Source organism: Salvelinus alpinus, chromosome 35, assembly GCF_045679555.1.
Source record: "Salvelinus alpinus chromosome 35, SLU_Salpinus.1, whole genome shotgun sequence".
NCBI lineage: Eukaryota > Metazoa > Chordata > Actinopteri > Salmoniformes > Salmonidae > Salvelinus > Salvelinus alpinus.
In genome coordinates this window covers 10,916,844-10,937,351 of record NC_092120.1, presented here as the reverse complement: position 1 = coordinate 10,937,351, position 20,508 = coordinate 10,916,844, and the positions used below count along the sequence as shown (strand labels likewise).

Here is a 20,508-nt window from a genome sequence, read left to right as displayed (position 1 = left end):
CAATATGTAGCAGCTACAACTGTACATTTCAGAGTGTCATTTATAGTAGACCTTTGCAGCAGGCAAAGTAAACAGAACTTGACGTGCTCTTGTCTTGGACAACGTCATATATAAGGGGACTTCCCTCGCGATGATTATGGGAGCTTAAAAGTAGAGTGAGGCAGTTACACAGTTTCAATTAATTGTCACTTTGCATTGGTCCTGATATGGCATGGTATTTGGCTGTCAGAGTGCAACAATATTGGGTAAGGGCCGTCGTTTCTAGCTCGGTAGCAAAACTTTTACAATCAGACTCAGAAGTTAACAAGCGCTAGCCTGCTCGCTAGCTAGATTGTTTGTGCTGCTGTCTCAAGGAGGCAGACAGGAATCTTGTTAGGACAGCCTGTGAGGAGGACACAGCACCCATCTGACGTGGTAGTCCCGTGTAGCTCAGTTGGTAGTATGGAGCTTGCAATGTCATAGTTGTAGGTTCTATTTCCAATGGTGACCAGTATGAAAATGTATTGAGTAAAATGCATCAGGGTAAATTAGTATTCCCTGACTATGTTCTGCCAGGTTTTGGAAATTAATAAACTCACTAATAATTTGATCAGTTAAAGCCAGGCAGTTGCTTGATTTATGTTTATCTAGTGCAGTGGCAGCAGTAAAGAGCAAAGTCATTATTGTCTCTGACAACAGAGTTGTCCCTGTGTGACTATACTAGGCTGTGTGAATAGGCTATTTAACGCAAACATGTTCAGTCAAGTGAAGAAGTCTTTCGTACACTTAGGTCCTCAGCTTGCAGTGACGCTATCTGAAATAAACATATACAGTTGAAGTCGGAAGTTTACAAACACTTAGGTTGGAGTCATTAAAACTCGTTTTTCAACCACTCCACAAATTTCTTGTTAACACACTAGTTTTGGCAAGTCTGCTAGGACATCTACTTTGTGCATGACACACGTAATTTTTCCAACAATTTTTTACAGACAGATTATTTCACTTATTCACTATCACAATTCCAGTGGGTCAGAAGTTTACATACACTAAGTTGACTGTAAACAGCTTGGAAAATTCCAGAAAATGATGTCATGGCTTTAGAAGCTTCTTATAGGCTAATTGACATCATTTGAGTCAATTGGAGTTTTACCTGTGGATGTATTTCAAGGCCTAACTTCAAACTCTTTGCTTGACGTCATGGGAAAATCTAAATAATTCAGCCAAGACCTCAGAAAAAATTGTAGACCTCCACAAGGTACCAAAATCATCTCTACAAACAATAGTAGTCAAGTATAAACACCATGGGACCACGCAGCCGTCATACTGCTCAGGAAGGAGATGCGTTCTGTCTCCTAGAGGTGAACTTACTTTGGTGCAAAAATTGCAAATCAATCCCAGAACAACAGCGAAGGACCTTGTGAAGATGCTGGAGGAAACGGGTACAAAAGTATCTATATCCACAGTAAAACGAGTCCTATATCGACATAACCGCTCAGCAAGGAGGAAGCCGTAAAAACACCGCCATGAAAAAGCCAGACTACGGTTTGCAACTTTACATGGGTACAAAGATTGTACTTTTTGGAGAAATGTCCTCTGGTCTGATGAAACAAAAATAGAACTGTTTGGCCATAATGACCATCGTTATGTTTGGAGGAAGAAGGGGGAGGCTTGCAAGCCAAAGAACACCATCCCAACCGTGAAGCACAGGGGTGGCAGCATCATGGTGTGGGGGTGCTTTGCTGCAGGAGGGACTGGTGCACTTCACAAAATAGATGGCATCATGAGGGAGTAAAATTATCTGGATATATTGAAGCAACATCTCAAGACATCAGTCAGGAAGTTAAAGCTTGGGTGCAAATGGATCTTCCAAATGAACAATGACCCCAAGCATACTTCCAAAGTTGTGGCAAATTTGGCTTAAGGACAACAAGGTCAAGGTATTGGAGTGGCCATCACAAAGCCCTGACCTCAATCCTATATAAAATTTGTGGGGAGAACTGAAAAAGCATGTGCGAGCAAGGAGGCCTACAAACCTGACTCGGTTACATCAGCTCTGTCAGGAGGAATGGGCCAAAATTCACCCAACTTATTGTGGGAAGCTTGTGGAAGGCTACCCAAAACGTTTGACCCAAGTTAAACAATTTAAAGGCAATGCTACCAAATACTAATTGAGTGTATGTAAACTTCTGACCCACTGGGAATGTGATGAAAGAAATAAAAGCTGAAATAATTAATTCTCCCTACTATTATTCTGACATTTCACATTCTTAAAATAAGGTGGTGATCCTAACTGACCTAAGACAGGGGATTTTTACTTGGATTAAATGTCAGGAATCTTGAAACTGAGTTTAAATGTATTTGGCTAAGGTGTATGTAAACTTCCGACTTCAACTGTACATTGTACTTATCATTGCTAATGTGAAATATTAACATTTTTTTATGCATGAAATAACTCATCCCCTATTCTTTACAAAATTTATATTATCTAAATTACAAATCTAAAGTACACATGTAATTTCATTGAGGCAGAGATGTTTCTTCTCAGCATTTAAGCACAACTCGTCTTGAGGGTTCCGGGAGTTGCATTTCATCAACACTAGAGAGCAGTGTTGGATAGTGCTGTGCTTGTATCTCAAATTATGTCAATCAAATCCTAGTAATCAATTCTCAACTCAAGTTTGTCTGGTTTTACAGACCCTGTCTTTACTTTGTTACTACAACCTCTCCAGCATTTCTCTCATCTTATCAAGTAGCATAAGCTGTCATATGTTGTCTAATGGCATAGAAGACCTTTTCTCATTGAAAAGCAAGTTTACGAAGCAGGAGATGTGGTCTATTTATATGCTTTCTGTTTTAAAGTTACATTTTTACGTCTTTTACTTTCAGTTTTGTACACCAAGCTTCAAACGGCTAAAAATACAATATTTCTGGTTATGGAAAATATATTTCACAGCGGTTTAAATGGTATAATGATACTATACTTGCTTGTTGTATTACTTAAACTGAAATCTTTATTACTTAAAATCAAATAAGGTGTTATTTCTGCATAGTGTGTCTTTATTAACCCTTATCTTAACCATTTAAAATTCAATGGGGTGACATAAGCGTTGATGTACCAAGGATGGTCTGAAGTGGCCCAAGGCTTTTTCTTATTTTTTTCTTCACATGACCAACAATATACAGTGGGGAGAACAAGTATTTGATACACTGCCGATTTTGCAGGTTTTCCTACTTACAAAGCATGTAGAGGTCTGTAATTTTCATCATAGGTACACTTCAACTGTGAGAGGCGGAATCTAAAACAAAAATCCAGAAAATCACATTGTATGATTTTTAAGTAATTAATTAGCATTTTATTGCATGACATAAGTATTTGATCACCTACCAACCAGTAAGAATTCCGGCTCTCACAGACCTGTTAGTTTTACTTTAAGAAGCCCTCCTGTTCTCCACTCTTTACCTGTATTAACTGCACCTGTTTGAACTCATTACCTGTATAAAAGACACATGTCCACACACTCAATCAAACAGACTCCAACCTCTCCACAATGGCCAAGACCAGAAAGCTGTGTAAGGACATCAGGGATAAAATTGTAGACCTGCACAAGGCTGGGATGGGCTACAGGACAATAGGCAAGCAGCTTGGTGAGAAGGCAACAACTGTTGGCGCAATTATTAGAAAATGGAAGAAGTTCAAGATGACGGTCAATCACCCTCGGTCTGGGGCTCCATGCAAGATCTCACCTCGTGGGGCATCAATGATCATGAGGAAGGTGAGGGATCAGCCCAGAACTACACGGCAGGACCTGGTCAATGACCTGAAGAGAGCTGGGACCACAGTCTCAAAGAAAACCATTAGTAACACATTACGCCGTCATGGATTAAAATACTGCAGCGCACGCAAGGTCCCCCTGCTCAAGCCAGCGCATGTCCAGGCCCGTCTGAAGTTTGCCAATGACCATCTGGATGATCCAGAGGAGGAATGGGAGAAGGTCATGTGGTCTGATGAGACAAAAATAGAGCTTTTTGGTCTAAACTCCACTCGCCGTGTTTGGAGGAAGAAGAAGGATGAGTACAGCCCCAAGAACACCATCCCAATCGTGAAGCATGGAGGTGGAAACATCATTCTTTGGGGATGCTTTTCTGCAAAGGGGACAGGACGACTGCACCGTATTGAGGGGAGGATGGATGGGGCCATGTATCGCGAGATCTTGGCCAACAACCTCCTTCCCTCAGTAAGAGCATTGAAGATGGGTCGTGGCTGGGTCTTCCAGCATGACAACGACCCGCAACACACAGCCAGGGCAACTAAGGAGTGGCTCCGTAAGAAGCATCTCAAGGTCTTGGAGTGGCCTAGCCAGTCTCCAGACCTGAACCCAATAGAAAATCTTTGGAGGGAGCTGAAAGTCCGTATTGCCCAGCGACAGCCCCGAAACCTGAAGGATCTGGAGAAGGTCTGTATGGAGGAGTGGGCCAAAATCCCTGCTGCAGTGTGTGCAAACCTGGTCAAGAACTACAGGAAACGTATGATCTCTGTAATTGCAAACAAAGGTTTCTGTACTAAATATTAAGTTATGCTTTTCTGATGTATCAAATACTTATGTCATGCAATAAAATGCTAATTAATTACTTAAAAATCATACAATGTGATTTTCTGGATTTTTGTTTTAGATTCCGTCTCTCACAGTTGAAGTGTACCTATGATAAAAATTACAGACCTCTACATGCTTTGTAAGTAGGAAAACCTGCAAAATCGGCAGTGTATCAAATACTTGTTCTCCCCACTGTATGTGCTCTCATGAGCACATTGTCCCACAGTTGGTTATTCCTTTCTTGAGATAGCACTGATTGATGTTATTTACTTTTTCCTCATTTTTGTCCCTGATTTTCCCTCTTTACATCCCTGTTTCTCTACTTCTTTCTCTCAAGTTCTCTCTGAGGAGGACGTGCTGGATGAGGCCAACCCCTTTGTGCAGTTGGTCAGTGAGGTGGTGTGGCTCCTCTGAGACAGCCAGGTCTACATTAACCAGAGCATAGATGCTGAGTGTGACAAGAGACAGGTCGCTACTGCAGGATACTGAGGATGTCTTCAATTTAGCCATACTTACTTAAAATGCTAGAGATATGTAGTTAGTTAGTATTGACACCTTTTAATATTACTTTAGGTAAAGTCTCCCATTAAGTGCAGATCTAGCATCGGCTTGCTCAACCATTAGATTAGGAAATAAAAAGCAGGACTGGCCTTACGTCAACACTTAGCGATAGACTTGATGTAGAAATCTGTTTTTGGCTTCACATCACTCATATAACATGGCCATTTAAAACGGAGTTGTCATAATACACAAAAAATACATTTAGAAATATGGAGAGAAATTACATTTGGCACAATTCACAAATGCGTATGGTGAAACACTGTTTGCCCGTTCTGGTTAAGTAAAAACAACAATGATGTTCGGTCCCGTGTGGCTCAGTTGGTAGAGCATGGCGCTTGCAACGCCAGGGTTGTGGGTTCATTCCCCACGGGGGGACCAGGATGAATATGTATGAACTTTCCAATTTGTAAGTCGCTCTGGATAAGAGCGTCTGCTAAATGACTAAAATGTAAAAAAAATTATGTATTCTATCAAATTCAGCCAGAATGCTTCAATTACATTTTCATGCATTTGATTCCGCAGGGACATTCCGCCATTTTGTGGATGTGGTGTCGGCCAGGACAGCGGTTGGTCACGATGAGGGGAAACTGATCCTGTTCCACATAGACGGGCCGCAGCGGGTAAAAAATGGAAAAGAGATAAAAAGGGTGGAAAATAATACCGGTGTAACTGGTTGAGGGAGAAGAAGTGGAAACAGTATTGTGGGAGACAAAGGGAATACAGTGGGAGGGAGAGAAAATGGGTGGTCAAAGTGAAACAATGCAGGTTAGACAATGCAGGTTTGATAGGCAGAAGTGGGGCCATTTAGGCATATGAAAGGAGATGGGGCTAAGTAATAAGGCTCTGATCAATTCTATTGATCTGGCTTTCTCTGCACCGGTGCAATGAACAAATGACCTCATTGACCTAGAGATTCATGAGTTTGTTAAAGAAATGGCTTTGAAAAGACCACAAGGGGACATGTCTGTTCATGTCCATGGCCTCTCCACTCAATATCAGGCCATATAAAGTCAATAAATCGTATCTAGTCAGCACAGTCTCTCGGTGCATATCAGACCAACCACTGACCTTCTCCAATGAATTTACCTTATTTTTCACACAATCAACATTGCTTCAGAAATCTTTATGGATTTGTTTTGCATTAAATGCATGCACCTTTCTCCTATATGGCCTTATGGTACTGTACTACTAGTGTTGTTGTACCAACTGTTTTCTCCTCTCTCTAGCATGACTCTTTGGGAGGTGGCAGATTTTCTGAAAGGTCAGGGGGTCATCAATGCCATCAACCTGGATGGGGATGGTTCCTCCACTTACATGGCAAACGGCTCATTGGCCAGCTACCCCTCGGACCACTGGTAAGCCAAACAGAAAGCTTAGGTCACATGTTCATTGCAATAACATTACAAGGCTTATGTAGCTGCTTTTTGTGGCTTTTATTTTAGTCAAATGTTGCTGTTTGACACACTGCAATTTCTATTCATGATATTCATTCTCTCACCTGCTTTCTTTGTCTCCACGCTCCCCATCTCGTCTATTTCCGCCTTCAGTGTATCAGACCCCATGTGGTGCTGCCCTCGGCGGGTCTCCACCATCCTGTGTGTCCACCAGCCCCAGTGTCAGCCTGAGGACTGCAGCGGGCACGGGATGGGCACTGCCAATGGCTGGAGTGGGACTGGCTGTGACACCCTGGTGTGCCAACCGCCCGCCTGCGGTGCCCACGGTGTCTGTACACAGGGTGAGTGATGACTGGTGAGGAGTGGGTACAGTTGTTCTCTCTTGAGTTCTGAACAAGCTCTGAGGTCACAATGAAATGCCTCTTGCCTCTTTCTTTATCTATTCTTTCTCCTCTTTCTTATCTCATCTCTCTCCTGGTGCAGATGGCTGTGCGTGTGATGCTGGATGGAGAGGGGAGAACTGCAGCCAAGGTAATCAGCCTATCTCTCTCTCTCTCTCTCTCTCTCTCTCTCTCTCTCTCTCTCTCTCTCTCTCTCTCTCTCTCTCTCTCTGGCTTGGTTTGTTTACACAACAAGTCTGTAATTTCTCCTGGTGTGAAACATTTTGCTTGTCCCCAGGACCCTATGATTTGTGAAGAATGTGCTCTGTCGAGCTTTGGCAATTACGGTTGGTAGTTATAACTTCCACATTCCAGGGCAGTACTTTAACACCTCCTAGCCCTCACATTTTCTTTCACTCACTGCACCCTCTCCCAACCCCATGGTCCTATAAATCACTCCTTACTTTCCTGACCAAACCTGTATCCTACCTAATACTGTATACAGTGAGGTCATGTCCTCATATCCTGTAATACTCCCTCCAAAATCTACAGTATCTGACCGTCCACCGATAACAGCTTACTTGTGTCTTAACTTATTGTATCTCTAAGTGTGTGATTTGGGTTTCTATGGTGACAGCTGCACTAACGGGGGCTCGTGTGACACTGTTCACGGTGGCTGCAGCTGCCCCATTGGTTTCCATGGCGAATCCTGTGAACAAGGTGTGTTTATACATGGGTGTGTGTACTGCTATAGTAGTGTGGCAGGATAAGTGTGTAACCCTGCTTGATTGGTGTACACCTAACAACCTTTTATGATCCTCCAAAGCAAATTCGTAATCCCCTCTCAATCTCTAATTTCTCTTTCCCATTCCCCGACATTCCCTCACCTGTTTCAATAATAGCACCTTGGAGCACTTCCAATGTTATGCCTTATTCCCAGTCTCACAAGGATAACGGTGATCAACCAAAGCTTTCCCAGTGGTCCGACTAGAACATTCCCTCTCTGTACGACTTCTGCCAATAGTCTCTCTCCAAATCTCTGAATGAACAGCTGGAACGCATTAGCCCTAATATGCTAAGCCTACGTTACATCACTTCCTTGGTCCTCTGATGCCCAAATCCTGGACTGAATACCTTTTGCTTTGGAGATTAAATGAAGCTATTGTTGTAGTCTTATTGTCTGTCAGAGCCTTTTCACTCTTCATGTACATCAATGCTGTAGTTCCCATGTATTATGAACTTGTTTATATATGTGACAATTACATATTGTGAACAGTATCTTCAAATCCCTAAGGTCTAGGAAACCAAAATATTGGTACTAACCCCTGATGTTGCACGCTAGAGCAGTGGTTTTCAGGAAGGAAGTTTCTTAACTTTAAAGCTTTATTGTATTTTCCAGTGACATCTCATCCTGTTTCCTTGGCGTCTCTTACATCCCTTCTTGTGTTCCCCTCAGAGTATCCCCTGGGTTTGTACGGGCTGGACTGTGGGCAGGAGTGCCAGTGCAAGGACATGTGCCCATGTGACCCGGTCACAGGAAGCTGCAACGCCCTGTTCCAGGGAGAGAAGAACCACCGCATACATGGGACCACCCGTAACACCCGCGCCTGCTTTGAGCACTAGTAGTTGCAGTAACTAAATGGATCACAACATACTGCATAGAGGTTTACAAGCCTCTTCATGATGTCTGCACCTCAATCTCTGAGTACTAATAGTTTCATAGTTGTCGTCCTGTAAAGTGTCTTGTACAGTATGTGGACCACTTCATTCAAAGCCTGCTAGCATAGGTTTTCTCCCAAATATGAGTGTCTGTTTTATTGGTTCCCCATCATTACATGGTACAAACATTCAGGATATGTTTCAGTTGGCTGTATGTAGTCTAGGGCTGTCCACAACAACAACCAAAAATATTGTTCGACCGACTTTGTCTGTACTTTTGACCAATCGATTGGTTCGAAATTTATAAAAGTGTATTTTTCCATATAGACACATCCTATGTATTGTGATAAAATCAACTGTATGCTTTGAGCTTGTCTGACACTTTAAACTCACTGTTTGATTAAATAAAAGACAAATGACTCTGGCGGGAGCTAGAGATGTAGATAACCAGAAGAAAAAACCTTAACCTTAACCTGACCCAACCATCCCTCTCCTGATGGCTTTTTCAGATTCTACCATTACTCTCCTGAAGTTGCCGGTAATAGGTTACACGAGGAGTCGGTAACCATTTTTCATGTGGAATGTCAATTTATCTTACCATATCTACTGATCTGTGTGCCAGTTATGGTTTATATATGCACATTTATAATAATGTCTTATCTAGTGGATAGTGGATCACACTATCTCTGCTATTTACTCTAGTTCTATGTTGGTGGTGTTTTTATGTGTGGGGGTTGGAACATGTCAACGCAACACTACACTGACTCATTCCCTCTCACTTTCTCGTGTGTTATAACTCACCCCCTCCCGCAGTCCTTCATCCCATGTCCTCTAAGGTTGATCTCCCCTTTCAGTCTCAATGTAGCCCAGCACAGTGCTCCTTATCAGGATGATGAGCTGACTGGCCCTCACCATCTACTGACTGCCTGGCTGCCACTCACAGCACACGTGCAGGAGTTTAAAATATTTAGACCCCTGTAAAAGAGAGGTGGGGGGCTTAGTCTGGTCATGTTGGGATGTATGTCATGAACTAGAGTAACCCTAAAAAATCCCCAGTCCTCTACATATGTATATGTCAAGTTTAATTTCTTAATAGCTTGTTTGCAATGTTCCTTGTTTACACTAGTATGTAAATGTACAGTGCCTTCAGAAAGTATTCATAGCCCTTAACTTATTCCATATTTTGTTGTTATAGCCTGACTTCAAACAGGATTGAATATATTTTTTGGGTCACCCATCTACACACAATCCCCCATAATGGCAAAGTGAAAACTTGTTTTTAGACATTTTTGCAAAAATGTTTTTGTTAAATACAGAAATATTTAATTTACATAAGTATTCACGCCTGTGAGTCAATACTTTGTAGAAGCATCTTAGTCTCTAAACTTTCCACACCTGGATTGTACAACATTTGCCATTTTAATTTCAAAAGCCTTCAAGCTCTGTCAAATTGGTTGTTGATCATTGCTAGATGACAATTTTCAGGTCTTGCCTTAGATTTAAGTCAACTGTAAGTCAGGACCATTCACAGTCTTCTTCATAAGCAACTCCTGTGTAGAATTGGCATTGTGTTTTAGGTTATTGTCCTGTTGAAAGGAGAATTCATCTTCCGAGTGGCGCTGCGGTCTAAGACACTGCGTCTCAGTGCAAGAGGTGTCACTACAGTCCCTGGCTCGAATCAAGGGTGTATCACATCCGGCCGTGATTGGGAGTCCCGTAGGGTGGCGCGTAATTGGCCCACTGGTTTGGCCGGGGTAGGCCTTCATTGTAAATAAGAATTTTGTTCTTAACTGACTTGCCTAGTTAAATTGAAAAAATATGTATATCTCACTCTACCGGTCAAAAGTTTTAGAACGCCTACTCATTCAAGGGTTTTCCTTATTTTTACTATTTTCTACATTGTAGAATAATAGTGAAGACAAACTATGAAAAAACACATACGGAGTCATGTAGTAACCAAAAGTGCCACACAAATCAAAATATATTTCAGATGCCTCAAATAGCCACCCTTTGCCTTGACAGCTTGCACACTCTTGGCATTCTCTCAACCAGCTTCACCTGGAATGCTTTTCCAATAGTCTTGAAGGAGTTCCCACGTATGCTGAGCACTTGTTGGCTGCTTTTCCTTCACTCTGCGGTCCAACTCATCCCAACAATCTCAACTTGGTTGGGGGATTGTGGAGGCTAGATCATCTGATGCAGCACTCCATCACTCTCCTTCTTGGTAAAATAGCCCTTACACCGCCTGGAGGTGTGTTGTGTCATTGTCCTGTTGAAAAACAAATGATAATCCCATTAAGCCCAAACCAGATGGGATGGAGTATCGCTGTGGTAGCCATGCTGGTTAAGTGTGTCTTGAATTCTAAATAAATCAGTGTCACCAGCAAAGCACCATAACACCACCTCCCATGCTTTACGGTGGTAAAATACACATGCAGAGATCGTCCGTTCACCCACACCGCATTTCACAAAGACACGGCGGTTGGAACCAAAAATCTCCAATTTGGACTCCAGACCAAAGGACAGATTTTCACCAGTCTAATGTCCATTGCTCGTGTTTAATGGCCCAAGCAAGTCTCTCTTCTTATTGGTGTCCTTTTAGTAATGGTTTCTTTGCAGAAATTTGACCATGAAGCCCTGATTCACAGTCTCCTTTGAACACTTGATGTTGAGATGTCTGTTACTTGAACTCTGAAGTATTTATTCGGACTTCAATTTCTGAGGCTGGTAACTCTAATGAATGTATCCTCTGCGCAGAGGTAACTCTGGGTCTTCCATTCCTGTGGCAGTCCTCATAGCGCTTGACGGTTTTTGCGACTGCACTTGAAATTTTCCATATTGACTGACCTTCATGTCTTAAAGTAATGATGGGACTGTCGTTTCTCTTGGCTTATTTGAGCTGTTCTTGCCATAATATGGACTTGGTATTTTACCAAATAGGGCTATCTTCTGTATACCCCCCTTGTCACAACACAACTGATTGCCTCAAATGCATTAAGAAGGAAAGAAATTCCACAAATGAAATTTATACATGCACACCTGTTAATTGAAATGCATTCCAGGTGACTACCTCATGAAGCTGGTTGAGAGAAAGCTTTGCGCGCTCTTGGCAGTCAAGGCAAAGGGTGGCTATTTTGAAGAATCTCAAATATAAAATATATTTTGAATTAACACTTATTTTTGGTTACTACATGATTCCGTATGTGTTACTTCATACTTTCGATGTCTTCACTATTCTACAATGTAGAAAATAGTAAAAAGATAAAGAAAAACCCTTGAATGAGTAGGAATTCTAAAACTTTTGACCGACATTGTATATTTGAGAAAGAAAATTGTCTGGTGGAAAGCAGGGTTTTGCCTGTGCTTTTTATCCTGAAAAAGTCCCCCAGTCCTTAACTATTACAAGCATACCAATAAATTCATGCATCCACAAGTATGCTTAAATGGATTGGTGCTAAATGTGTTGTATTGGATTTGCCCCAAACATAACTATATTCAATACAAAAGTTAATTGCTTTTCCACATTTTCTGCAGGATTACTTTAGTGCCATGTTGCAAACAGGATGCATGTTTTGGAATATTTTTTATTCTGTACAGGCTTCCTTTTCACTCTGTCGTTTAGGTTAGTATTGTGGAGTAACTACAATGTTGTTGATCCATCCTCAGTTTTCTCCTATCACAGCCATTCATCTTTAACTGTTTTAAAGTCACCATTGGTCTCATGGTGAAATTCCTTAGCGGTTTCCTTCCTCTCCGGTAACTTAGGAAGGCACCTGTATATTTGTAGACTGGGTGTATTGATACGCAATCCAAAGTATAATTAATAACTTCACCATGCTCAACGGGATATTCAATATGTACCTACCAATACGTGCCCTTTGCGAGGCATTGGAAAACCTCTCCGGTCTTTGTGGGTGAATCTGTTTGAAATTCACTGCTCAACTGAGGGACCAATTATCTGTATGGGTTGAGGTAGTCATTCAAAATTCATGTTAAACACTTATTGCACAGAGTGAGTCCATGCAACTTATGTGACTTGTTAAGCAAATGTTTACTACTGAACTTATTTAGGCTTCCCATAACAAAGGGGTCAAATACTTAGTGACTCAAGACATTTCAGCTTTTCATTTTTAATTTGTAACAATTTCAAGAAGCATAATTTCACTTTGAAATTGTGTGTGTAGGCCATTGACCATCTAATTGTAATCTGTTTAAAATTCAGGCTGTAACACAACACTGTGTAAAAAGTTAAGTGGCTTATATTTGCTTGAGGCCATGTTGAGGAATAACAAATGGTCGCATTTGTACTTTGATGGCTGTTTTTTTTTTTTTACATCCTATTTGCATTTTTGTCATTTTCTCTGTCCTCCATTTAAGCTGAGAGTCACAGCTAGTGCATTCAAACAAGGAAGCTGAAGTGACCATCTATAGTTGGTATGGTACTGTGAGCATCATAGTGGTGTGTTAGGATGAGACTTTAGACATGGAGAGTGGTTTCTGTAATTGCTGTTTACACTGTTTCCACAGCTGGCCATTGTCTTGCCAATCAGATGTTTGCAAAATGGAGAGAGGAGACACACAAATACAAGCCTTTTCTCTCTGAGTAAGTTCCAAAGGTCATATCAGCTGAACCCCCTCCCTGCTGTTAACCACCTACAAATCAATCTAACCGCCCTCCTCGTATGCACAGCCACGCTCCCTCCTTTGAATCCCTCCGTCGCTCTCCTATTGTAAATGAATGCAGAAGAACATTGTGCAAAACACAACCTTGCTATTTTTCACAGCTTGGCTCTGACAGAAATTCATAGTTATTTAATCATATGTAATGTTATGCCTCGATTGTGTGACTAACAGTGTGTCCACTGCTATGTTTGATGTTCTAATATTTGAATGGACAAACAGTGCAGGGGCCCATACGCATTTATTAACCCCTTACCTTTCATACGCTAGTGAGGGATTGTTTTGAGTTGCTATGGTTTCTGCCAAGTGCTCTATGGAGAGTTTTTCTCCACAATTGGAGTGGGAGGTTCAAGTTTGTTTATTCATTGCTCATCTTTCTCTCCCTTATTGCTCTTCAATTCCTCCTCCCATTTTCCCTCATTGTCCTACAAATGTTCCTATTTGGGGAACATATCAATGAATCCTCTTATGATAATAAAAGTGGGTTGGATTTGGATTGGGTATGTACATTTTCCAAGCGCTCTCCACGCCGCAAATGCACTACTTCCAATGCTTAGCGCCCGCCATTTTTCATTTCCCATCTCCCCTGTTCTCTCTTCTCATCCCTCATCTCTCCTCAGGCAGCGCTTGCTCATCGTCACTGGCCTGTTGACCTCTCTGCTGTTGGCCAGCCTGGTGGGTCACCTGATCAAGATGTCGGGGGCCAGCGGCTCACCACCCCGGCCGCGTGGACAACTCCTACGTTTCTCTGACAGAGATCAATGGTGGTGCGTGCGGTTCAGGGGTCCGAGGGAAAGGGTCGCAGCCCAACAGAAGAGTATTCAAGATGGAGGACTGACTCCCAGGATGAACTGTGGTCGTGTCCGCACTGAGGGAGGGTGATGGGGGACGGGTGGGAGTGAGCCTACCCTGTTAGGACTGTCTGGAGAAGCTCTCTCTAACATACTGTAAAGAGGAGGGGAGAAAGGTTTAGATAGAGAATGGGTTGCAATCAATAAAGGAGAGGAAGAGATGGTGCCAGGGATAGAGAAGAGCATAAAGAGGTCAGAGCTGGAGGGAGGAAGTGCAGTGCAGAGAGAGGGATCCAAAAGAGGGAGGGAGAGCTGACGAGGCCTTCGATGTTTCACACTCTATCCCCTATTTGAAAGAGGGCTATTTGTATTTTCCCTCCGGCTCATCACTCACCAGCTCGTTATCCAGAGTGAATGTAAAGAAAGAGAAAACAGCCTGAAAAGAAAGGCATAAAGTAAAAGGAGGAAGAAAATAACTTATCTTTCACCCTTTGTACTTTTTTATACTAAATTACTTTTATTGTCTTCCACTCTAGATTTTGTGACAAAAAAGAAACAATATGCCAACATATTTGATTGTGTCTAATATCAACAGTAGACCATTTGTTTACAAATTAGGATGTATGTGTCCCTATAAGAATAGGTATTTTAAGGGGACATAAACAGAGAAGAGGATTCTGGTCCTTTTATTGTCGGCCACCCTGATGTTTGCAATCCTGTTCAATCCTGTTCATGACCATCTGGATGATCCAGAGGAGGAATGGGAGAAGGTCATGTGGTCTGATGAGACAAAAATAGAGCTTTTTGCTCTAAACTCCACTCGCCGTGTTTGGAGGAATAGAAGGATGAGTACAACCCCAAGAACACCATCCCAACCGTGAAGCATGGAGGTGGAAACATCATTCTTTGGGGATGCTTTTCTGCAAAGGGGACAGGACGACTGCACCGTATTGAGGGGAGGATGGATGGGGCCATGTATCGCGAGATCTTGACCAACAACCTCCTTCCCTCAGTAAGAGCATTGAAGATGGGTCGTGGCTGGGTCTTCCAGCATGACAACGACCCGAAACACACAGCCAGGGCAACTAAGGAGTGGCTCCGTAAGAAGCATCTCAAGGTCCTGGAGTGGCCTAGCCAGTCTCCAGACCTGAACCCAATAGAAAATCTTTGGAGGGAGCCGAAAGTCCGTATTGCCCAGCGACAGCCCCGAAACCTGAAGGATCTGGAGAAGGTCTGTATGGAGGAGTGGGCCAAAATCCCTGCTGCAGTGTGTGCAAACCTGGTCAAGAACTACAGGAAACGTATGATCTCTGTAATTGCAAACTAAGGTTTCTGTACCAAATATTCAGTTCTGCTTTTCTGATGTATCAAATACTTATGTCATGCAATAAAATGCAAATTAATTACTTAAAAATCATACAATGTGATTTTCTGGATTTTTGTTTTAGATTCCGTCTCTCACAGTTGAAGTGTACCTATGATAAAAATTACAGACCTCTACATGCTTTGTAAGTAGGAAAACCTGCAAAATCGGCAGTGTATCAAATACTTGTTCTCCCCACTGTATATAATCACACACTAAGGTTAGGATTCACTGAGACATTCCAGGGGTGGTTATATTACAAGGTTGTGGGAGAACACTTGATGGGAAATGTGTTTGATGGTGTTCTTACATGTGTATTTAACATGCAGGTTACCAGATTGTGGTCTATTTGGAGGCTGTTAGGGAGTTGGGTTGTCCCACTGAGATGGCTAATGACTTGTGCTCAAAAACAGTGAAAGGACTTTATACAGTGATAATGACTCACTGTGTGATGCTGTTGTGTTAGGTAACTATACAATCTTAACTCGCACTTCCTTGAACTGATGAAGGGAATGGAGGAATTTCATTTGCACTCTCACCAGTGAACTTCAGGCAAGGCAAAATGCAAATCAAGGTGATTGCTTGAGTAGATGTTTGTTTCAATACATTTGCCTGTTGGAGAGTTGGGAGACTGGTTTTGTTTGGTAAATTGTAGACGTTTTATGCTGCTTCTGAGCTAGATGGCCAACAAGAGGTACCCGGCCTTACTACCCTGGAACATATAGGCGGTAGGTAGCCTAACGGTTGGAGCATTGGGCCAGTAACCGAAAGTTCGAATCCACGAGCCAAGAGTACTTACCACCTCTGAACAGAGTGCCGGACATAATTTGCAAACCGATTCTACATGTAGAATCATGCTAAATTTCGTCAGAGGTCCACCAGTGGGTGGTCCCTAAAACGTACCGAAAGAAAGGCAGATCAACATTCGGTGCGGTGTGCGTGGTCCCTTAAGTTGGGTGTCACAGTGGTAAATTATCCTGTTCTAGCAACTCGCTGAGGCTAGCCATACTGTCGAGATGACCCTGATCCCCGTGCAGTCTATAAATGTGAAAACCACATTGTTTTGTATTTTAATTGGATTCATATTTTCATATTTGATAATGAACAATATCTGTTTTTATCTGAAGGTACAATGGGTAAGTCTTTGGTAGTGAGGATCTGTAAATCTGTTTTGTTCAGTTTGTATTTATTTTGAAAGCCGCATTGTGTAAACTAGCTGTGCGTTGTAGTGGCCACTGACTTTTGAGGGCCCTCTGGATTTCAGCCAGCCAGAGGAAGAATGACTGTGATGAAAAAGGGAGCTCCTTTACATAAAAAGGAAGTGCACCTAGCATAATGCCAAATGATTGGGGGTTGATTTAGTCTAATTTTGAACAAATGTATATTATCTCTTTGTTTTACTCAGGCAAGGAAATAATTATGTTTAGTTCCCATCCCATAAGGGTCAGGAATTGCTACTTTAATATTTATACGTTTGATAATATGTTAATATTTGTCAAGGAATGTATTTGATGCACTTGAGTCATGTATAGTGTTAATCACAAACTAAAGTCAATGAACTAAAACGGGTGTAAATGTTTCTCATGCTTGTGCCTCCTTTACGGTCATCGCCGTGAATGACAACTCGCATATCTTGTCTACTTGAAACGTATTGCCGTTAATATGCAAATGCAAGAATTGAGAACAACAAACTGCAGTTTAAGGTGGTTGGCATGTCACTGCTGAGTTTGTGAAGATTGTTTTTCACCAATAAAGCCATTTTTTTTTCAGTATCAATGTCTTGTCTGGGATAGGTTGGTACTATTTAGTACTTAATTCATACACCTCATTCACCAGTGGTTTATTTTGGTGGACAAAGTAGCAATGTCCGTAGTCTGCCTCCACAACCGTAATTAACTCATTTGATTTATTTTTAGCATCTCGTGCGTCCATTACATGTTGGTGCTCAACAGTCAAGGTTATTTTCCATGGGAGTGACTGACTGGATGTCCCACCCAATCACTTGCTGACTCGCACATGTCTGCCCTGCCTTCTCTGTCCTGTTCAGCTGATGCAATTCTTAAGAGTGATGTCACTCTCCCTCCCTGCATCTCTTTGCTCCTTATTCTGCTTGTTCCCTGTCCACCTCTTTTCCTCTGTCTAAGTTGTCCTATCATGTTCTTACTCCCGCTTATCTCCATTCATGACATACCTTTTCCACATTACCTAGTGTTCGTGACTGTTCTTCAAAACAATCATTTAAGCATTCAATGTAAATATTGAATTTCTGTGTGCCTTAGCTTGAGCGTCTATGTTTTGTCTTTTAAGGTAGACTGGCAGGAAAGGTTGCCCTCCCACTTGTCTGTCTTGTGTTGGTTAAACTTCACTTGTTTGCCTGTTAACTGTCACACCCTGGGTCAATGTTAATCAAACAGAACCAGACCCAAATTCCATGTTTCACCTAATCATCGATCCCATCACAGGTATTATGGATGTCAAACATACTGCAGGTTATGTGCGTCTGTCTTATGTTGTATATTTTTGTCCATTCAAAAGGGACTGTAAAAACAAAACAATGTTTGAACCTATTTTTTAAATATTTTTTTTACCCATAGTTCCATATTAATCTTTCCTAGTGATGTGATTGGACTTGACATAATAGTTGTTGAGGGCTGGAAATATCTCCCTCTGCCTATCAATGGACAGAAAGTGTCAATCCAACCACAGAATGTGGCTGAATGAAATAGCCTGTAGCCTACCACACTTAAATGAGACCTCCCTTAACTTTGCAGTGAATGCACGCATGCTCCTGTTTTCACAGCCTTGTCTCTTTACCCCACAGCTTGAATACACAGCTGTTTTTTCCCCAAATTCCCAACACACCAAAACTCTTTCACATGACCTTTGACATAGGTTTCCTTTTGTTGATTTTTGATTTTTAAAATTTATTTACGAACTCTCCCTCAAGGAATCGCTGTCCCCTTGAATGTACTTTAAATGGACTACTCTGAGAAGATTCTGTAATGTTCTTTTCTGTCACATGCATGGTTTAAATTCACCATGTTAAATATCAGAGAAAATACAAATTAGTCTGTTCTGTAAAAAATTTACGTTATTGATTTATTAAACCGTTGAAATGACAAGTCTTCAATGAACTGTGTCACCTAGTAGGTATTGCCCACTTTGAAACAAACAGTAACATTATGTAAGGATGTGGTGTCTTCAAGTGAAAGGGAACATCTATTATCTTTTTATACAATGACAATGGCCCATTAAATTACACAATTAACATTTTTTATTAAAAGCACTTGATTAATTGACATGAGGTATCGGAGAAAGTCTACTTGATGTTCGGCAGATTAACATTACCTACACACCTGATGTTAATTTAAAACATTTATTTTTAAAGATTCACTCATCTTAATCCTTATTTATTTCCTTTTTCTGAATAACAAAAATGTTTGACTTCCATAATGTAAACATTTTAAGGTTCTTAATAGAAACACCATGGTATGTTTTAATTTGTTTATTCAAGTTAAATTGGAACTCAAGTTATGTAGGTCAAGAACACACTCAGGTTGATTTTGAGTGATGTAACACTGTTGTGGAAAAAAGGAAACAGAGTTGAGCTGAAAGCCACATCTTCAGTGTTGCAATAGTAGCCAACTAAAACAGCACAGGTGTGGCCTTTGTTTTTGGGCCTGGAAAATTACGGAAACGGCTAGTTAGATTTTTCTTTACATGGACACGTATGACTGATTCACACTTTGACAACCTCACCGCTGAAAGATGGGGGGGGAGGGGTTTGCCTTCCAGGAAGAGTTTGTCCCGCTACTCGGTGCTTACACAAACACGACTGTGCCCTATGGTCCAGTGTAGAGAAACCAGGCTGCCCTAATGGGAGAGGGCAGGGTGGCTGTGGCATAAGACAACACATACTCAGTTTATGGCCTCTACATTTTAATGATGGCCTCATCCTACCCACCTCTCAGCCCTCTGACAAGAGACTTCCTCATTTCAACATGGATCTTTGTTTTGTGGGTTAGGATATATTTAGAAACCCTTTCAATCTACATACTTGCCATGTAGTTATTTTTTCTAGCCGCCTCAAACTATCTGTTATTGGTATTTCTTACATATTAGTTGTGGATGGCTTACTTAGACATGTCTTATCTTCCTATGTCTGTCTATAGGCCCACTGTGAAATTATGTTCCATTTTCACCCCAATGGAATACTTGGCCAGCAGGCCAGGGGAAGATTGCACCAGTTGGGTGTAAAAATAAAGTTGGTATAAAATGCTAGGTTGCACCAACCAAAAATAAGATTAGTCATAGCTAAATCCGATGTAAACAATGTGCCTTCATGAGATTTGATGCTTCGTAATTATGGTTGGTCAGTCATGGCAGTTCTAGACAATGATTTATAAAAAGCCTGGATTGGTAATGCTATTGAGAGGCTTGGAAGCCACCGCTCGGCCATATTGGCACTCCGGATTAGGAGCAGTCCTCTATAGGATGAATGGAATTCTACAGTATTTAAATTAAATGTTTTGAGGGACTCGGGGACTGACAAAATTACATGTATTAAACTATTTGTTGTTTGTTATAGTGGGGACAGTAACAGTACTCTCAACAACAAAAATACTTTAAGGAAAATGTCTTTGCTCACAATATAATTTAAAAGTATGCATTAAGGTGTCTAAAATAGAAAACGAATGTAGATATGAATAAATGCATTTTTATAGCTTCCAAAATATGTTTTAGAATTGAGTGCCAAGATGGCTGCGCGCAGGGTTCAATGCAGCGCCCCCTGTTAGTCATCCAGGGTTTAAACACATCATTGATTCTAAACTTTGCAAGGCATGTTCGTCCCATCACATCACAAAGCCCACCACTATGCATGCACGTTTTTCTCAACCACAACTGGATGGTTAATTACTCTGGGAATATTCGAGTAAAGTAGGCTAATGCCATTTATCATATTGTTACAGAAACTCCCAGTCATCCAACCGTTTTAAATAGCTAGCGATAGGTGTGTGGTCAGCAATAATTTCAGCGTTTATTTTTTTAATTTAACCTTTTAACTAGGCACGTCAGTTAATAACACATTCTTATTTACAATGACGGCCA

At 41.4% G+C, this 20,508-nt stretch overlaps 1 protein-coding gene across 4 annotated transcripts; it reads left to right on the top strand.

The window, feature by feature from the left end:
* The first annotated feature begins 114 nt into the window (after nucleotides 1–114).
* On the top strand, nucleotides 115–8,989 carry LOC139564050 (N-acetylglucosamine-1-phosphodiester alpha-N-acetylglucosaminidase-like). 4 transcript variants are annotated; one of them, XM_071383260.1, is made up of 7 exons: nucleotides 115–245; nucleotides 5,655–5,752; nucleotides 6,359–6,487; nucleotides 6,680–6,867; nucleotides 7,010–7,057; nucleotides 7,544–7,626; nucleotides 8,363–8,989. In XM_071383260.1, exons 3-7 carry the CDS (start codon nucleotides 6,360–6,362, stop codon nucleotides 8,543–8,545), a joined length of 630 nt encoding a protein of 209 aa, XP_071239361.1. In that variant the 5' UTR covers nucleotides 115–245; nucleotides 5,655–5,752; nucleotide 6,359; the 3' UTR covers nucleotides 8,546–8,989. The 4 variants fall into 4 exon arrangements, with proteins under 4 accessions (XP_071239361.1, XP_071239364.1, XP_071239363.1 ...); XM_071383263.1 differs by lacking the exon at nucleotides 7,544–7,626 and adding an exon at nucleotides 7,205–7,253; XM_071383262.1 differs by lacking the exon at nucleotides 7,544–7,626 and having other exon boundaries at nucleotides 8,363–8,664.
* Nucleotides 8,990–20,508: the final 11,519 nt, after the last annotated feature.

Excerpts from the sequence above, each read along its gene's own strand:
- LOC139564050 (XM_071383260.1), top strand. The coding sequence starts at position 6,360 with ATGACTCTTTGGGAGGTGGCAGATTTTCTGAAAGGTCAGGGGGTCATC. Across the intron at positions 6,488-6,679 it reads AGCTACCCCTCGGACCACTG|TGTATCAGACCCCATGTGGT; the intron begins GTAAGCCAAACA and ends TTCCGCCTTCAG. Across the intron at positions 7,627-8,362 it reads TGGCGAATCCTGTGAACAAG|AGTATCCCCTGGGTTTGTAC; the intron begins GTGTGTTTATAC and ends TGTTCCCCTCAG.